The following is a 19,409-nucleotide window of genomic DNA, read 5'->3' as shown; positions in this document are numbered from 1 at the left end:
TGGCTAGGTCTTGTTGTGTAAACTAGTGAAAAGAGGACATCTCTGCCATGTTTCTGATCTCAGGATAAAATGTGTTCAGTCTCACCATTAGGAATGATGTTAGTTACAGATTTTTTTCATATATACCTTTTATTAGACTGAGGGAGTTTCATTCTATTCCTGGTTTGTTAAGTTTTTATCACGCATGGATATTGAATTTTGCTAAATTCTTTTTCTGCATTTATTGAAATGACCATATTTTTTTAAAATTATTGAGTCATTTAATCTGGTCAGTGACTTTTGTTAATTTTGAATGTCTTACCAGCCGTATATTCCTGAGATGTATGCCCTTGATCATGATGTTTTATCCCTTTCATATATTGCTGGATCCAATTTGCTAATTGAGAATTTTTACATTTTTGTTCATGAAGCATATTGTGTCTGTCATTTTCTTTTCTTGTAGTATCTTTGTCTTGCTTTGATATTAGGGTAATGCTGGCCTCATAAAATGATTTGAGAAGTATCCTTCATCTTCTGTCATCTTGGAGAGATTATAGAGAATTAGTATCATTTTTTTCCTTAAATGTCTGGTCGAATTTGCCAGCAAAACCATCTGGGCCTGAAGACTTGAGGGGAAGATTTGTAGCTATACATTTAATTAATTTATTTATATATTACATATAGAGCTCTTCAAGATATATTTTTCATCTTGGGTGAGTTTTGATAGTTTTTGTCTTTGGGGGAATTATTTCATTTCATCTGAGTTATCAAATATATAGGTGTAGAATTTATAGTATTTCCTTATTCTTATTAATGTATGCAGAATCAGTAGCGATGTCCTTATACTCCTATTGGTGATTTGAGGCTTCTCCCTCTCCATTGGCCTTGATAGAGTTTATCACTTTCGTTGATAATTTCAAAGAAAGAACTCCTTGTTTTATTGATTTTCTCTATTTCTCTTTTAAGTTTCATTGGTTTCTGCTCAATGCTTATTTACTTTTTATTTGCTTTAGGTTTGATTTGCTCTTCTTTCTCTAGTTTCTTAAGGTTTTAGTTTGCATTACTGGTTTCATCTTTTCTAATAGAGTAATTCTCGTTATTCACAGTAAATATGTTCTATAAAGTTGCTGTGAATATTGAATCAGTGAGTACTGTACTGCTACTCCTAGGAGAAATGTAGGGCTAGGTTCCTGTAAGTCTCTGGTCACAGCATTTCTTTCAACCAATCAGTATAACCTTGTTGTATGTGTGTTTCTGTTTAAAACCCTCATTTAGTATATTTTTTTGATTCATTAACATTGAACTCACAGCCAACAGCACTATAACTTGTACCTGAATGAAGCTTATCTGTTAATAACAGATATTTTCTCTGTAAGGCACTTCACAGATTTCCTAAGCTTAAGAACATTAGACCGTACTTGAGCACTACATTTGAAGGCCATTTTAAATACCAATATTACCAACAAAATGTATAAAAATGTGGTACTAAATGGACTGTGAAAAAGCCAGTTGTTTACAGAATGAATGGTTAAACAAGAAGGCAGAGCATCACTTTGTTCAAATTTACCTTGGAGCATGGATGTGAGGCAGCTCATATTTTTTGCCACTTTGTATATGTCCATGAATGACCATGAAAAAAGTGCAAGTATTGATATTAGGTAAAATATTTTGCCTGTTTGGTAAAATAAATTTTACCAAGTAAGCAATTAGCAAATAAGGAACCTGCAAATAATGAAGATTGACTGTATATGTATTTTGTGTTAGAAATTTTCCTTTAAGTGCTGCTGTAGTTGCATCCTGCCAATTTTGATATGATTTATTTTCATTTAACTCAGGGTTTGGCAAAGTATGGCCTACTGTATATTTTGTAAATGAAGTTTTATCAGAGCACAACCACACTTGTTTATTTATTAGGTTTTGCTGCTACATCTCTGCTGCAGAGATGATTAGTTGTGGCAAACATTGTATTTAGACACTAAGCCTAAAATGTTTCCCATCTGGCACTTTACAGAAAATGTGTGCTGACCCCTGATGTAGTAGTTTCCCTTGAGACTTTCCATTTGATCCATGGATTATTTAGAAGTATAATGTTTATTTTCCAAATATTTGAGAGATTGTCCAGATATGTTGCTATTACTGATTTCTAGATTAATGATCTTATGGTCTGAAAATGCACGTTGTATGATTTCTATTTTCTTTAAAAAGTTAAGGTTCTTCCTAGTCTGTGTGCATGTGAGAAGAATGTATAATCTGCTTTCGTTTCATGAAATGTTATGTAAATGTCCACTAGATTGGTTTGGTTAATGGTGCTATTCAGGTCATCTGTATCCTTACTGATTTTCTGCTTATTTGTTCTATAAATTAAAGAGAGAAGAGTGTCAAAGTCTTCAACTATAATTGTGCATTTGTCTATTTCTTTTTTCAAATCCTATCAGATTTTGCCTTATGAATTTTGAAACTCTGTTTTTAGGTGCATACACATCTAGAATTACGTCTTCTTAAAGAATCCTTTATCATTATGTAATGTCCCTCTTTGTCTCTGATAATCTTCCTTGTTCTGAAATCTGCTTCGTCTGAAATACATCTACTGCAGCTTTTGTTTGCTCATCATATATTTTTATCCATTTTCTTTTAACTATCAAAATCTGTGTATCTAAAATGAATTTTTTGTAGACAGCGTATAGTTTGTTCTTGCTTTTCAATCCAATCTGACAGTCTCTGTCTTTTAACTGCTGTGTTTACACCATTCATATTGAAAGAGATTGTTATAGTTGGATTAACATCTACATCTTGCTAGCTGCTTTCTGTTCCACTTGTTCTTTGTTTTTTTGTTAACTCTTTTTCTGTTAAATTGGGTATTTTTTAATAAAACCTATTGATTGATTTATTTATACTTCTTTTCCTAAGTCTTCTTTAATGGTCACCTTTGGTTTTACAGTATACATATTTAAATAATTTATCCAGTATTCTTGGGCTTCCCTTGTGACTCAGCTGAAAGAATCCACCTGCAATACGGGAGACCTGGGTTTGATCCCTGGGTTGGGAAGATCCCCTGGAGAAGGGAAAGGCTACTCACCCCAGTATTCTGGCCTGGAGAATTCCATGGACTGTATAGTCCATGGGATCACAAAGAGTCAGACACGACTGAGTGACTTTCACTTTCACTTTATAATAGTACTGTACCACATGGCTTGTAGTTTATAAGGACCTAATAACATCATATTCTCAAATCTTCCTTCCTATCCTTGTGTCATTGCTATATGTTTTACTATTATATATGCCGCTGCTGCTGCTGTTGCTGCTAAGTCGCTTCAGTAGTGTCCGACTCTTTGCAATCCCATGGACTGTAGCCTACCAGGCTCCTCCGCCCATGGGATTTTCCAGGCAAGAGTACTGGAGTGGGTTGCCATTGCCTTCTCCATTATATATGCTACAAACACCTAATGCATTGTTTACATTATTAAACTGTCAGTTATTTTTTTCTTTTTCTCAAGGATTTTAATAGACATTCAAGAACACATTCAATTTATCAGAAGTTGTCCCTCTACAAGAGTTGTCTGCTGTTAATCCCCTAACCACAGAAACACTTCTGGGCATCTAATATCTTTTCAGCAGAAACAAGAAATAAGGTTGCAAGATTATTGTAGTCACTCAGGAGAGAAATATTGTCCAGTAAGTCCATTATCATGGGAAGAGGTGGAGAGAAGGGAACAAATTCTAGATATGTTTTGATCGTTTGTACATAATATCACATATAAAGGCCTTATTTCTATGACTTATATACACTGCTAATCAGCAAAGAGAATCCAAAAGTCCAATAAAAAGAAGCAGTGGATATGAAGCATTCACAGTACAAGTAAGTGAGGAACTCAACATCCTTCATTATTAGAGAAACGTAAAATAAAAGGAATATGTAAAATATCCTTCAGTGGGAAAAAATGGAGGTACTTAAGAGTGTGATCTCAGTGTTGAATAACTATACTCTTTATTTCATTTTTTTAAGTTTTAAAAAATATTTATTTATTTTTGGCTGCACTACGTCTTTGTTGCTACACAAGGGCTTTCTCCAGTTCTGGTGAGCGGGGGCTACTCTCTAGTTGCAGCGTCAGGACTTCTCATTGCAGGGGTTTCTCTTGTTGCAGAGCACATACACTAGGCACACGAGCTCAGTTGCCTTGCGGCATGTGGGATCTTCCTGGTCCAGGAATCAAACTGGTGTCCTCTGCATGGTTGCAAGACAGATTCTTAACGACTGGACCACCAGGGAGGCCCTTTATTTCAGTTTTAAAGAAAGCTATGGAAGAAAAAGTTTTTATTTTTCTTTTTTATAGTCATCCTACTGTTTTAAACTTTTTACCATGGTTATTTCTAAATATTTTCATTTACTATTTGTTTGTTTCTCATGTCATTTATGCATGAGAATAAATGATTTTCTCCTTTTTTGATAATACAAGCTTCAACACAAGTGTAATGAAAGTTCTGGACAAGCCTTATTCACAATCTTAGAAATGAAGTAGCATTGTTTCCTCCATTTCTTCTTCTTCTTACTCCTCTTCTCTTCTTTTCTCCTTTTCCCCCTCACTATTCCTCCTTCTCCACAGTTGCCAGCATTTCCTACTGGTTTTCTCTGTTTTGTTCCTCTTCTTTCTTTTTTACTGCCCTTCTCTTCCCTCCCTTCTCCCTGAATTATGCCTTATTTCTCTTTCACAGATTCTTACATGACTTCAAGAGAGCTTCTCAATAAAAGAGGGAATCAGTGTGATATATGAACTATTCTTCTCAAAGACTATTAGTCAAATATTCTTTTTTAACTTTGGAAAAAAATTCTTTAACAGTTACCATGCACTCCTAACTATAATCTTTCTTTATAAAAAATGAAATTAACAATTTATAGTAAGCTCTCTGTACATCTTTTCTGAAATAATTTTCAAATTATTGAAATAAATGTAAAATGTCATTTTCAGAATCCTTTTTAGAATGTGTTTTCCTAAGTAGAGAGAGACAAATTGAGTCCCCTGATGATCTTGGCATTCTGCCTTGAGACAGTTGCAGACTTAAGTTTCAAGAAAAGTGATACCAGGAAAACCTGATGGTATCCTTCAATTGAAAGGAATAAGATCAGTTTCTCTGGGTGTAGGCAGATGGGTTTTATAGGAAATAACAGTGAGGAGCAGCTTTACAAAGAAATAGCTCTAAATTTCTGTTTAGAGTTCTGTCTTAATTCTGTTGTTGAGTATTAAGCTATTACCCTACCCTATGTGTAGGATAAAACCAAGTTTCTTCTGCAGTTCTTCTTTTTCACATTCATTGTCCTTCTGTGGTACAAATTGATCCATATTGGTGAGAATTGGAACCTTAAGTGTCAACAAGGGACTTCCCTGGTGGCCCAGTGGCCAAGATTCCACACTCCCAATGTAGGGGGCCTGGGTTTGATTCCTGGGCAGGGAATGAGATCTATGTGCCACAATTTAGAGTTCACATGCTGCAACTAAGACCCAGAGCAGCCAAGTAAATAAATAAATTTTTTTAAATATTTTATTTTATTTATTTATTTTTTATTATTATTTGCAGAGGGAAATTTTATTTTTTCATTTGTTCCAGGATTATGTGTAGCATTTAGTGGTCATGGCTCTCCCTCAATCTGAACAGCGTTTCAGTCTTTGTCTTTGGTGACGACGTTTTTTAAAGAGTTGTCTGAGGAGACTATACAAATAGCTGAGGAAAGAAGAGAAGCTATAGACAAAGGAGAAAGGGAAAGATATACCCAACTGAAGGCAGACTTTCAGAGAACACCAAGGAGAGATAACAAGCCCTTCTTAAATGAACAATGCAAAGAAATTTAGTTCCGTTCAGTTCAGTTCGTTTTAGTTGCTCAGTCATATCCAACTCTTTCAGACCCCATGGACTGCAGCACACCAGGCCTTTCTGTCCATCACTAACTCCTGGAGCCTACTCGAACTCATGTCCATTGAGCCAGTGACGCCATCCAACCATCTCATCCTCTGTCGTCCCCTTCTCTTCCTGCCTTCAATCTTTCCCAGCATCAGGGCCTTTTCAAATGAATCAGTTCTTCGCATCAGGTGGCCAAAGTATTGGAGTTTCAGCTCAACATCAATCCTTCCAATGAATATTCAGGACTGATTGCCTTTAGGATGGACTGGTTGGATCTCCCTGAAGTCCAAGGCACTCTCAATAGTCTTCTCCAACACCATGGTTCAAAAGCATCAATTTTTCAGGGCTCAGTTTTCTTTATAGCCCAATTCTCACATCCATACATAACTAGTGGAAAAATCGTAGCTTTGACTAGATGGACCTTTGTTGGCAAAGTAATGTCTCTGCTTTTTAATATGCTATCTAGGTTGGTCATAGCTTTTCTTCCAAGGAGCAAGCGTCTTTTAATTTCATAGCTACAGTCACCATCTGCAGTGATTTTGGAGCCTTAAGTGCCAACTAGAAAAATATATCCACAACCTAAATGTTAAGAGTTGTGTTTTATTTGGGTGGAAAATTTTAGGAGTTCAAGCCTGGGAGACAGCATCTCAGGTAATCCTGAGACAACTGCTCCCTAAACTGTCCATTATTTTTAGAACAATTAAAAATAAGAAAAGTATAGACATATTTTACTGGAGGTTTTAGAGCATAGGAATGCCATGGTCCCTTTAAAATGTAGCTTTTATCATTCTGGTTACTCTAAGAGAAAAACGGAGAGACCAGCTGGGAGGCTGTTGCTGTAATCTAACTGAAACGTGATAATGGCTTGTTCCAAGGTCATGTTAAATAACATAGAGTTCATTAGATAGGATATCCAGAAATCATTTTTGTTTACTTCAGAGTCTCACATTTTTTTCATGACAGTTCAAATATTTAGATTTAAAGCTACTGCAAGCTATTTGATAAGACAGTCACATTAAAACACTAAAAACATGACCAGTGATCTTCTTGACCTCATAATTCAGTTTGAAATAATCACTTGAAGTAATCACTTTGAAGTCATTGTAGTCCTCGTCATTAGATGACTAGAGATGACTGCTGCTGCTGCTAAGTCGCTTCAGTCGTGTCGGACTCTGTGCAACCCCATAGACGGTAGCCCACCAGGCTCCCCCATCCCTGGGATTCTCCAGGCAAGAACACTGGAGTAGGTTGCCATTTCCTTCTCCAATGCATGAAAGTGAAAAGTGAAAGTGAAGTTGCTTAGTCGTGTCCGACTCTTAGCGACCCCATGGGCTGCAGCCTACCAGGCTCCTCTGTCCATGGGATTTTCCAGGCAAGAGTACTGGAGTGGGGTGCCATTGCCTTCTCCAGAGATGACTAGAACTGCTTAAAAACGGCATTGTTGGTGGTGTAGTTTTTTTAAATCTAGGGTAATGCACACATGTTAATCAAAATTGATACACTTATCCGCCTTTTTGGTTAATGTTTCTTTGTTGGCAAATTAAGTCACTTATCAGAAGTTCTTAATGTTCTATTCAAAGGATAGCAACCAAGTTACATACTTGGGTAATTCTACCAAAACTGTATTTCCAAATTCTAGATTTTATTGTCTTTGTAGAATACAGGAACTTTCAGTAATAAATGTCTGACTTTATATATATATAGTGTGTATATATATTATACATATAATATTTATATATATATAATATATGTGTGTATATATGTATCTATATATATATGTATCTTTTAGTGATCCTGAATAAAAGCATATTCCATTCTATCCTAATTAAAACTTTCCATTCTCTGCAAAACTGGAAACCCTACATTATCAACTTTTTTCTTTTTAGTTCAATATTTATTCAGTTTAAAATGTATTTTTAAACTTTTTTTTGCAAACTTCTATATGTACTATCTCTACTCTAAAGTAGCTTCCAATGATTCCATGTGTACCCATACCCCAGTTTTATCAACTTTTTGCCATACTTTTAAAAATAATCTATATTCTTTTCTGCTGAAGTATTTTAATCAAGTTTTGATATGTCCTGTCATTTCATCCCTAAATATTTCAGTATGTGTGTCCTAAACAAAATGAAGTTAAAAATGACTGTTTTCTTTTTAAATAAAGATATAATTTATATACTACACAAATGTTCTCCTAAGTGGTATGTATTATCACATCCAACACGATTAACAATTTCTTAATATCTACTGACTAGTCCATATTCAAATTTCCCTAATTGTCTAAAAACGTTCTTTATATATTTTTATGATTAATTTGATCCAGATCTAAAATTGGCCTCCTTACTCACTGGATATGGTTGTTTTGTATCTTATATCACTCTTAACCAGAAACAGGTGTTCCCCGTCCCCTGTTTGTTTCATGCCTTTGTCTTGTAAAAGAAACCTGGTCAATTGTCCCATAGTATGCATGGGTTTGTTTAATTTGTCCTTCTGTAGTTCTTGTGGATTAAAAGTTAAATCAAAGCCTTGTTTACACTCAGGTTTAAGGAGTTTTTTGGGGGGTGGAGGGTAAGAATATTTCACAGGTTGTACTCTTTTCTGTAATGAGAAGGCACATAATGTTTGATTGTTGTACTTCTAGTGATGCTAAGATTCTTAGGCTCAGGTGGTGACAATCTTTTTATTGTAGTTTCCAGTCAGTCTTCCCTGTGGGATACTAAAGCCATTGATGATTGTTGCCTGATCCAGTTATTTTATTAACAGTTTCAAAATGATCATTTTCTAATTGTGTCACTACCTCTGCATTTATTAATGGATATTAACAGAACTTCTTATACACTGAGATATTTGACTAACTTGAAATATGCTTCATATCAGAAATGCAAAGTAAATAAAGGAAAAATCATTAAACATCAATTTTCAGAGTAAAAAGTTGGTGCCCTAGCAACCTTCAGTGGTGTCCAATGAATTTTGTTTGTTTGTGTCTTTTTTGAATGTTATTATGAGCTCATGACTTTATGTATTCAGTATGTTTTAATAAATTGCCATCATTATTCCTTCTGATCTCACTATGTATCATCTTTGGCCATTAGTAGCCTATTCAAGCTGGCTCCTATATCCTTTTGATAAAACCCTATTGGTCTTTGATAGCCTGATTGTTTTTTGGCTCAACAAGATATTCCAGGTTGATCTTACTCATTTCTTGCCTCAGACATAGACTCATCCTTTTTTTTTTCTGAGAAAATATTCCTCAGTTATCTTCTTTACTCAGCACCTATCTTAATCTACATACTGTGATGCTGCCAAAAGTCAAACTTGTTCACTGTATCTAATTGTAGAGTTGACTGTGACATAGCCTGTCTTTTCTGTATTTGTTGTCTGTATTAAATCACAAGCCCTTTTCTCTCATTCTTGTGCCTTGTTCTGAGGCACATGTCTACATTCATTTTAGTATTTCATTCCTTAATACTTCATTATTCTCCCTTGTTCCATATGGTTTAATAGATTTATGTCTTTTTTTCAAGAAATTTGTAATTTCCTGGAGGTCAGAACTTCTACATTACTGGGAGATAAAGAGCAAATCTATTAGGAATATAACTGAAAAAATTGAATTGACTTGAAAGGCTTGTTTTGTTTGGCTGACTTATGGCCATGTTTGCCAATAACTTGACACCAGTAGTGCCAGTGCTACATTTAGATCCCCGCCCAAACTGAATCACTAATCTTTACACCAGAATTTCAAGTACAGGTGGTTTAAAAGTAATCAAAGTAAGTATGGAAAAGGAGGCACAAATATTCTATCCAGAGAATTAAAAAATAAAATTTGTTCTTTGGTTCTAGAATATAGTTTTATGGTACATTCAAGAAAACACTTTCAGATGATCATGACTTTTGGTACCTGGCCTCAATTCCTACTTGGCTTAGCTTCATTATTGGTGGCCCAAAACTTGGCTGTAAGTAGGAGAGTTGGAAGAAAGCCTGGCTGCCTGGCAAAATGACTTGAATAGCTTTTGATCTTATTTGTCATTTTATCAGCTATTTTTTTGTACTGCTAAATGGGTGGACTTTTTATGGTTTTCATAGAAGAATGAAAACCAGAAAAGCCAGACTATTTACAACACTTAAAAATGTGACACTAGACCTGTAATGGCACTGAAGCTACTTGTCATGTGATGAAACTCTATGTTAATTTGTTTTATGATTAGAGTAAAAGTAGCTGAAGTGATGTGTCCTATCTATCTACTCTCTTCTTTCTTTTCTCTTACCCCCAAAGAAAAGGCTGTAGATTTTTCAAGGAAGAATAAGAAGATTAATTTGAGAATAGATTTGTGTTCATGATAAGACAACACTTCCTGGGTTTGCTTATAGGTCCTGTTATTGCCTTGGAGTTCAATGGAGATGGCGCTGTGGAAGGATGTCAACTTATTGTCAACGAGACATTCAAAGGGACCAAGGTACAAGATACTATTGACTATATTTCAGTCGAACCTTTCATTTCCTTCTCTTTTCATTACAATTAAATAGTACTTTTAGCACATCATGATTTTTAAAACTTTTGGTAAACAATCGAGAACTAAGCTTTGGTTTTTCCTTGCCAAACTGAAATTTTAATAGCTTAAAAATTCACAAAGTGTCTACGTGTTAAAAATCTCAATCATACGTGTTTCTAAAGTCAAATGTCTCACCAAATGTCTCTTCCTTTTTAAAAAATAGTGATATGTTGGGACTTCCCTGGCAGTCCAATGGTTAAGAATCTGTGCTCCCAGTGTAGGCAGCATAGGTTTCATCCCTGGTCAGGGAACTAAGGCCTCACAAGCCGCACAGTGTGGCAAATAAATAAAAATAGTGATATGCTGAAAATGTTACATTTCTAAGATTGTATACTTTAAATGGACAAGCCTATTGCTCAGTGTTCACTTTTATTTGCTTCAGTAATACTTCATCAAAACTTGAGCTATATCTAGAAATCATTACATGTAGATGTTGATGAGTCTAAGAATTTCAAATTTTTACTTAATATAGCTTAGAAACAAACATATAAGAGGATTAAATGAGTATATGTAACTTTTTTTATAAATATCTGAGAGGAAATGTTTGGTTTTGTAGTCTGATTTAGCTTATGGGCCTTTGAATTTGCATAATTTGAAGTACTTTGTCTTTTGTCTCATTTGATCATTGCACAAGTACTTAGGGAGAGGGCAAATATAATCAGATTGAATGGAAAAGGAAACAGAGAGAAAATGTTTATATGATTTGGAGCTTTTAGATCTGAATAAGTTATAGATTATCTAATCCAACTTTCTCATTTTACAGATGTGGAAATGGAGCCCAGAGAGGTTGATTAAATTGTCAGCATCATTCAGCTAGTTATGATAAAGATAAATAGAACTCAGGTCTCCTCTGATTTCTGGCAGACATTTATAAAAAACTGTTTTTGAAGGGTTCTATTGAGTACTGCTTTGTTGATGTTTGGAAAATAGTTAATTTAAAATTAGTAAAATATCTTTAGCAGCTTTGAAAAAAATAATCTCAAATTTTGCTTCTTGGTCTATTGAGATTCTTATTAGAAAATAGAAGAAATTAAGAGTTCTTTACATAAATCTCTTTATTCAGTAGCTTTCATAATATTGGTTTACATGTTTTAAAAACTGAAATTCCAAGAGTAGTAAAATAAAACCAAAGCATTATAAAGCAAAGACTTTAATTATATCATAAATGCTTTTAAAAGAGCTGTATTTACATCATAGCTAATTGAAACTATACTGCATGAATTCTACAGAAAATCCAGAATTTCTTTTAAATAGCAAGCTTTTGACTGTTTTGTGGAGGATGTGGGCTTTGGAATTTGGGGATTACTAATATGTTATTTTTTTCTCTTACATTTAACATAGATATTTGTATCAGAAAGCAAGGAGACGGCACCTGGAGATGTAGACAGCTTCTACAATTTTGCTGATATACAGATGGGAATATGAAGTGCAATGAGGAACCAAGGGCTTCGTATTAAGCCCTTTTCAATTTGTGTGTTAGCAATGGGTTTTTTTTTAAACTGATGCTAAAATTGTTAAAGTCATTTTTTAAATAAATTGTTGAATACTGCATCATTTATGTGAGATTCGGAAAGAGTTCATTTTAAATTAAGTAGTTTTAATCAGCTTAAAAACCATTTAACCCAGTTCAGTGAGCTTGTAGGTTTTCTCTGCATATGATACTGTTATTAGAAAACAGAAGTGACTAGCAGTTCATTATTTTAATCCTAATTAAACATTCTTTCAAATCTCTAATTTACACTTTACTCAGTACTCTATAATACTTGTTTGAGAATATCTTCCATTTTCTTTTTTAATTTAGAAGGATTCCTTACTAGCTGATCAGTTAAAATGAACCTGTGTACATTTTTCTTGTATACATATCCAGTTAAATATTTGCTTCCTAGTTCCATAATATGGAAAATGAGATTTTGTGTACAGAGTTGACCTAATACTTTGTAAATTCAATTTTTTAATTAATAGGTATTTGATAACCAGTTTTGCAAGTAGCTCATGTTGGTATAACTGTTTAAAGACTACTTTAAACAGTTGTGAGTAGTATGCTTATTTGAATATATTCCACATTGTTTATTTTTTGAATAAAACTGTTAAATGACTCTTCTGCTTCCTGGTAGGAAAAGGTATATGGAATAATGAAACTATAGAAGCCCAATCACCAGCAGTTCACAAAGGTGATTACCGTTTTATCAACTCTTATGAGCTATTAGAATTAAAACAAAACCTTGCAGCATTTTTAGGTAAGAATACTTAAGCATCTTGATGAGTTATGCAGATTGTTAAGAAGCTAGATAAATTCCTATCAATCAATGTTCAAGTCTGGTAAAAATTATTTTGGTTGCTTTAAAGCATTATTTTCCAAATCAACCTGAACGTAATAATTTACCAGGGGGCAGGAGGGAGCTACTTGTTTAAAAATCCACATTCTTGGACCAGTCCTTAGGTGCATTGATTCAGTGCCCAGGGAAAACTGATTTAAGAGGGTTGTTGTAACAGAAAGTAATCAGAAGATTTTGATAGGTTGATCTTGTGAGAAGGGACTGAACCTGCCATCTGCATCACGTGCTGTGTGCCTAGTTACTCAGTCGTGTCTGACTCTTGCAACCCCATAGACTATAGCCTGCCAGGTTCCTCCGTCCATGGCATTTCCCAAGCAAGAATGCTGGAGTAGGTTGCCATTTCCTTCTCCATACAGAGTAGCTAATTGGAAGTTAGCTTTCGTAGGTCTATTTTTAAATTTAATTCTATTTTGATAAAACTAAGACTGAAAAAAATCACTTGCAAAAATTCCTCTTACAATTGTTACTAACAATTTATTTTCATGTTTAAACTCTCTGTGGATATTTTCAGATTCATTTACAACTACTGTATTGTATGTCCAATGTTCAGAAATAATACATTAAAAGACTTTTCACTTTAAACTAATAAGTAATGTTGACCACCTAGCCTGTGCCTCACCTGTATTAGCATCATATCATTTCAGTCTTTTATAAGAGCATTCTATATTACATAACCTCTCATTAAAATCAAAATGATTTTATAAGATGCAAATAAAAATCAGTGATGGATTTAATATAATTTTGATCATAATTTACAAATTAGCTTTGCCAAATAGTGGTCAGAGGGCATTAATTTTTCTCATAGGTAAGCTAAATTAAGCATATTCTTTCTGATCATAATTATATTATTAAATCTCATTATTCACAGTTTTAAAAATCATAATACTTTTTGTCTTCCAAAAATATAGTACAATGTTATGCAATGCTGTAGACTGAGTTCTTTATCTATGGTATTTTAGCAAAAACTCAGGAATATTACATATAAGGCAGATGTTAATTTAAAAATTTCCACTAAATTTTAGTGTCTATTAACCAAAGCCTAAAATTTTATACTCTTCAGTTAGGTAAGAGCTTTTACCCAGATTTAACTTGTCTTTTAGGACAGTTCTTGTTTCTGAATGTTTGAAAAGATTTTAAAAAATAAGTAGTACTATGGTTGTTGTTTCTATCACCTTAAACCTTGATTATAATTAGTATTATACATTTTACTTCTGAATGGCTTTTGAATTCATGCAAATGTATTAGCAATGAAAACTTAGTAATTTTATTAAGTTATAGATATTTGACATTATATTAGCTTATTTCTCTTGTGTCAATAGTACTGCTTTTTACTTCTATATATTTGTGTCTAGCTTTTGTATGTAATTTATCTAGTGTTTATAAAATGTGATTTGTAATAAATATTGTCAAAATGAAAATAATTTAACACCAATTTTTGAAGAGCACTTCTATAGTATAAATTTATTCATATGTGTACCAAAATTTGATCATGACACAACTTTTTTAATGATAAAAGTAAAATACAGTGGTCTAATCTGTCTTATATTAGTGAGAAATGAACTGTATGCCATGTTGTGTGTACAAAGCTCTCTGGAGAAATGCAGAGGAAGTAGAAAACTTGTTTTAATCTGAGGAATTTCCAGTATCATGTTCCCTTTGTTAAAAGATACATTTTGTTATGATTGAATACTTACTAAGATTAGGCATGTTTTTCTTCCATACTTGAGAAAATAGCAAATTGTGACATACTTTCAGATTTATTCAAGTAGACCTTATTTTTAAATTACTACCAAATTTACCAGCCTTTCTATCTAGCTTCTCCCTCTCCCAGCCCATAAATCAGATAAACTTCAGATTGGTGAGTTTTTTAAATAACATTTATTATTATTATTTCTATGTATAAAGCTTCTACATGTACATTTAGAGCATTTGGGGGAAAAAAACAGAACTGTACAAGACAGCAGCAAAAATTACTTCCTGCTTATTGGATAATTCTTGCTGTGCTGAGTTAAAATTTTTTTTCTCATTTTTAACTCTATTTTCCATAGGAAGAGAAGATATTGTAATTAGGGTATGATTCTCCTTCAAAATCCATTCTAGAAAATATTTCATCCTTTAAAAGTATAATCTTAAAAAGTCAAATTTCATTTTAATTTTAGTAATGAAAACTTTTTTGTGAAAATCGTTTTGGGTTTCTTTTTTGGTAGAGTGTTTGAGGAGGGGAGATGACCCCCCTGGTGAAGGGAATGGCTACCCACCTTAGTATTCTTGCCTGCAGAATTCCATGGACAGAGGAGCCTGGTGGGATACAATCCAGGGAGTCACAAATAGTCGAACACAGCTAAATGACTAACATACTTCATCCACACCTTAAAGTTGGAGAAGCTTTGTCCTAGACTATTGGCTCCTCAAGCGCTAAAATCAAGGCTTAGAAACCTTTGTATTCATAGAGAGTAGCTTAGGGTCCAGTGAAAGTTGCTCAGTTGTGTCCTACTCTTTGTGACCCCATGGATTTACAGTCCATGGAATTCTCCAGGCCAGAATACTGGAGTGGGTAGCCTTTCCCTTCTCCAGGGGATCTTCCCAACCCAGGTATCAAACCCAGGTCTCCCACATTGCAGGCAGATTCTTTACCAGCTGAGCCCCAAGAGAAGCGCTTAGGGTCCAGTAATGTGATCATTATTACATTTAATAAATGTTTCTGATTGAATGAAATAATCCAGTGCTTCATTCTATTAATTCTTTATCAGATCTTAGTCTTTCCTGTAATTCCTCTCTTCACATACTCTCCTTGATTGGCTTTGGAATAAAAACATTATACAGTGTTTACTCCCTGCTCCCTGCCCCCGTGTTTTGTGTTGAAATAGTAACCAGGGTCTCTGCCCACTGAGGCTCCTAGGGAGCTTTAAGAACATCAGTGGTATGCATTGTAAACAGATAAGAGCACAGCAGTTTCTGACTTAACTTTTCATCTGATGTTCATATTCAGGTTTTATTTAATGAGCAAAGTCAAGTCAAAGTCATTCAGTCGTGTCTGACTCTGTGCAGCCCCATGGACTATACAGTCCATGGAATTCTCCAGACCAGAATACTGGAGTGGGTAGCCTTTGCCTTTTCCTTCTCCAGGGGATCTTCCCAACCCAGGGATTGAACCCAGGTCTCCTGCCTTGCAGGCGGATTCTTTACCAGCTGAGCCACAGGGAAGCCCAAGAATACTGGATTGGGTAGCCTATCTCTTCTCCAGCAGATCTTCCCAATGCAAGGATCAAACCCAGGTCTCCCTCATTGCAGGCGGATTATTTACCAGCTGAGTGTGATAATTTATTGCAGAAGCAGTTGGAAACTAATAAAGCCAGATTTCTGAGAACATCCAGGCCATATCCCAGTAACAATAAGAAAAGCTTCATGGTATTTCTATTATTCAGAAATGTAATATATCTATCACTGAACCAGTGTATTCAATCATTATCTGGTAATTATTTGCCCATCCAGTTATATATCCACTTCTCCAGTGCTTTTTATGGACCTCCATTTGGTTATCTAGCCTCCGGTCAGTAATATAAGGAGGGGGCTATACACAATAAATACAATCAATGCACACAAATACATAACAAGTACACTGTAGGCTCACAAGTGGGCACAGAGTAGGTACTCAAATGGTTGGCACTGGTAGGCAATACATATGCTGTTGTTAGCTTATTTTGTAGGGGTACATGCCACAAATGAAAGTGAAAGTCACTCAGTCGTGTCCGACTCTTTGCCACCCCATGGACTATACAGTCCATGGAATTCTCCAGACCAAAATACCGGAGTGGATAGCCTTTTCCTTCTCCAGGGGATCTTCCCAACCCAGGGATCGAACCCAGGTCTCCTGCATTGCAGGCAGATTCTTTACCAGCTGAGCCACCAGGAAAGCCCACTTAATGAGGAAACGTGTTGCATAAACCTGAGTGGTGCACTGTTGATGCTGGGGCTGAGTTAAACAGCAGTCAGCTAGTTGCTTTGGGCTTGTGGGGAAAGTCACTTAGTCCCTCTCAGATGTTATCCTCCCTCTTTATCTCTTGACATCTTCCCACCTCAAGAGTGCTTAGGGATGAGAGTGGCATCATCATCAACAGAACACGTGCAGGATTATCCAGGGAAGTAGGGGAGGAGAAGAGTAACTCTGAGCTTCCTTTCCCTGAAGACCAGCATTATCATAGCAAGTAAGTGGTAGAGCTGGGGTTTAAATGGCTGTGTCTTAACCATTATTACAAAGAGAGGGGCCTATCAAAATTACTTGTGGGTATTTTTCAAAATATATATGGCCCTTCAGGCAGTTAGAAAATCTAAACAAGGTGATTGTGTAAAGCATTAAAGGTGGGGGAAGAAGATCAAAGATGGGCAGAGAAACAACATTCACATAGCAAAAACCAAAGATCCATCTTGACGTACTGTGGACAAAAAATGTGGATTGCCATCTCAGTAAACAACAATGTTGCCCACCATTAAGCCGTCAGGCACTGCAGCCCCCAACCCCCACCCCAAGGTGACCCTCAGAGAAATTCAGATGGAGAAAAACAGGATAATGGTCTAGATAGTTAAGATGCCTATCAAAGGAACAATTTCAATGACCAGTTCATCTTCCCGTACACAGAAAAGCACTAAAATCAGTAACTGGAGGTAACTGGATTTTTTGTGATTAGCAGTAATCTTTCGATGTTCAACTACTTTTTTTGCAAAAGCTCCTATATATCCTGGCCCCTCCCTCACCTCTTCAGAACAGTTCCTTAGAGCTATCTGAGTGGCTGGCTCCTCGGCTATAGTCCTCTCTCAGTAAGGTTCTCAAATAAAACATAACTCACAACTTTTATGTTGTGTGCTTTTCTTCAGTGGGCAGTACTGATAAGGAGTAATGTTACTTGTAGGTTACAAAACTAAGGTCTACAACAGTGTAACCACTATGCTACGTTATGTATAAGAACAGGGGAGATAATAAGTACACACACACACACACATATATTCTTAATTTTGCAAAAAGGACTACTGAAAGGGCAAATCAAAAATTGCCCACAGGAGGCAAGAGGAACCAAGGGGGATGAGGTTAGAAGTGGGAATGAGACTCCTTACAGCTTTGACTTTTGAACTTTGTAAATACATTACCTGTTTTTAGATCTGAGTTGGGGGTAAAAAGCAGAAAGAAGGTGGTTAGAGAGTAAAAGAGGAAAAGAATAAAAACAGATAGTAAAATTCACGAGAATACTTTTGCCAAAGACTATTTTTTTAACTTGGGAGGGAATTCAGTCCCTCAGTCGTGTCCCCATGGACTTTGGGACCCCATGGACTGCAGCACGCCACGCTTCCCTGTCCATCACCAACTCCCGGAGCCTACTCAAACTCATGTCCATCATGTCAGTGATGCCATCCAACCATCTCATCCTCTGTCATCCCCTTCTCCCGCCTTCAATCTTTCCCAGCATGAGGGTCTTTTTCAATGAGTCGGTTCTTCGCATCAAGTGGCCAAAGTATTGGATTTTCAGCTTCAGCATCAGTCCTTCCAATGACTATCCAGGACTGATTTCCTTTAGGATTTACTGGTTGGATCTCCTTGCAGTCCAAGGGACTCTCAAGAGTCTTCTCCAACACCACAGTTCAAAAGCATCGATTCTTCAGTGCTCAGCTTTCTTTACAGTCCAACTCTCAAATCCATACATGACCACTGGAAAAAACCATAGCTTTGACTAGATGGACCTTTGTTGGTAAAGTAATTGGAGGGAATTTAGGGAAAGTAAAAAGTTAGTACACAGAGATGGCTGGTAAGAGATGACCTTTGGCTTGATACCTTAGACTGAATCTGAGGTCCAGATAGAAAAGGTGTTTCCTGAGTGACTGAGAGAGTTGAGGAAGAATCCAACTTGATGAAGGAATAGGAACCAAATAACTATCACGTCAGTGGCACATCTTCTGTTGCTATTCCTGTGCATTACTCTGCCCTCCTTGGCATGTGTTCTCCCTGCAGTGGAAGCATGGAGTCTTAACCACTGGACCACCAGGGGAGCCCCTCCCACTTTTTGCTGTGAATGTCAATGCCACTTATATTTCAGAAGAGTGCCTCTAAATCTTCTCATGAAGATCCATAGATAGTTGTTGTCTTTTATTTTTTAAGATCACACTTTGTTCCCTGTAGCATTTTTCTCTGATAATCATTGCCTTGTTCTTTAAACTTTCTCCCACCTTGGTTCCTGTGATAATGATGCAGTTATCCACCATCCATGAATTCACTGAACGCTGCTTCTTGGGCCAGGCACTGTGCTAGATTCAATTTTTCCTACTTCTTTGAGACTTAGTTTCTTTGGATAGCTCATTTCTTTTTTATTCTCTTACCTTCATTTTCCCTCTTCCATCTCAGCTGTCATCACAGTACAAGGGTCAGTTGTGAATCCTCTGCTTTGATCACCATGTCCTCTCCTTTGGCTCCATGAACCTTTCTCACAGCTTCAACCAGAACCACTGAGGACAGCTGTTTATCTGACTGCTATTGCTCAATCTTCAACTCTACCAAATATGTCCACTCCAGTAGTTAAATTTTAATTGTTCTCCTGGTCTCACCACATACTACACTGAACTCATCACATTTCTCCTTCCTAGATGGTCTCCCTGTCCTGGCATCTTT

At 35.8% G+C, this 19,409-nt stretch overlaps 1 protein-coding gene across 1 annotated transcript in view; it reads left to right on the top strand.

Annotated features, from left to right (window-relative positions):
* RP2 (RP2, ARL3 GTPase activating protein) overlaps window positions 1–15,475 on the top strand; it is a 46,295-nt gene extending 30,820 nt beyond the window's left edge. Inside the window, exons 4-5 of the mRNA XM_027533999.1 lie at window positions 10,240–10,325; window positions 11,763–15,475. Of these exons, the coding sequence (XP_027389800.1) occupies window positions 10,240–10,325; window positions 11,763–11,846 (170 nt within the window). The 3' untranslated portion in view covers window positions 11,847–15,475. The remainder of the gene's footprint in view (window positions 1–10,239; window positions 10,326–11,762) is intronic.
* The last annotated feature ends 3,934 nt before the right edge of the window (window positions 15,476–19,409 follow it).

Source organism: Bos indicus x Bos taurus, chromosome X (genome assembly GCF_003369695.1).
Source record: "Bos indicus x Bos taurus breed Angus x Brahman F1 hybrid chromosome X, Bos_hybrid_MaternalHap_v2.0, whole genome shotgun sequence".
Lineage (NCBI taxonomy): Eukaryota > Metazoa > Chordata > Mammalia > Artiodactyla > Bovidae > Bos > Bos indicus x Bos taurus.
Note: the sequence above shows the minus strand (reverse complement) of the source record. Positions and strands in the feature narration are given on the sequence as shown.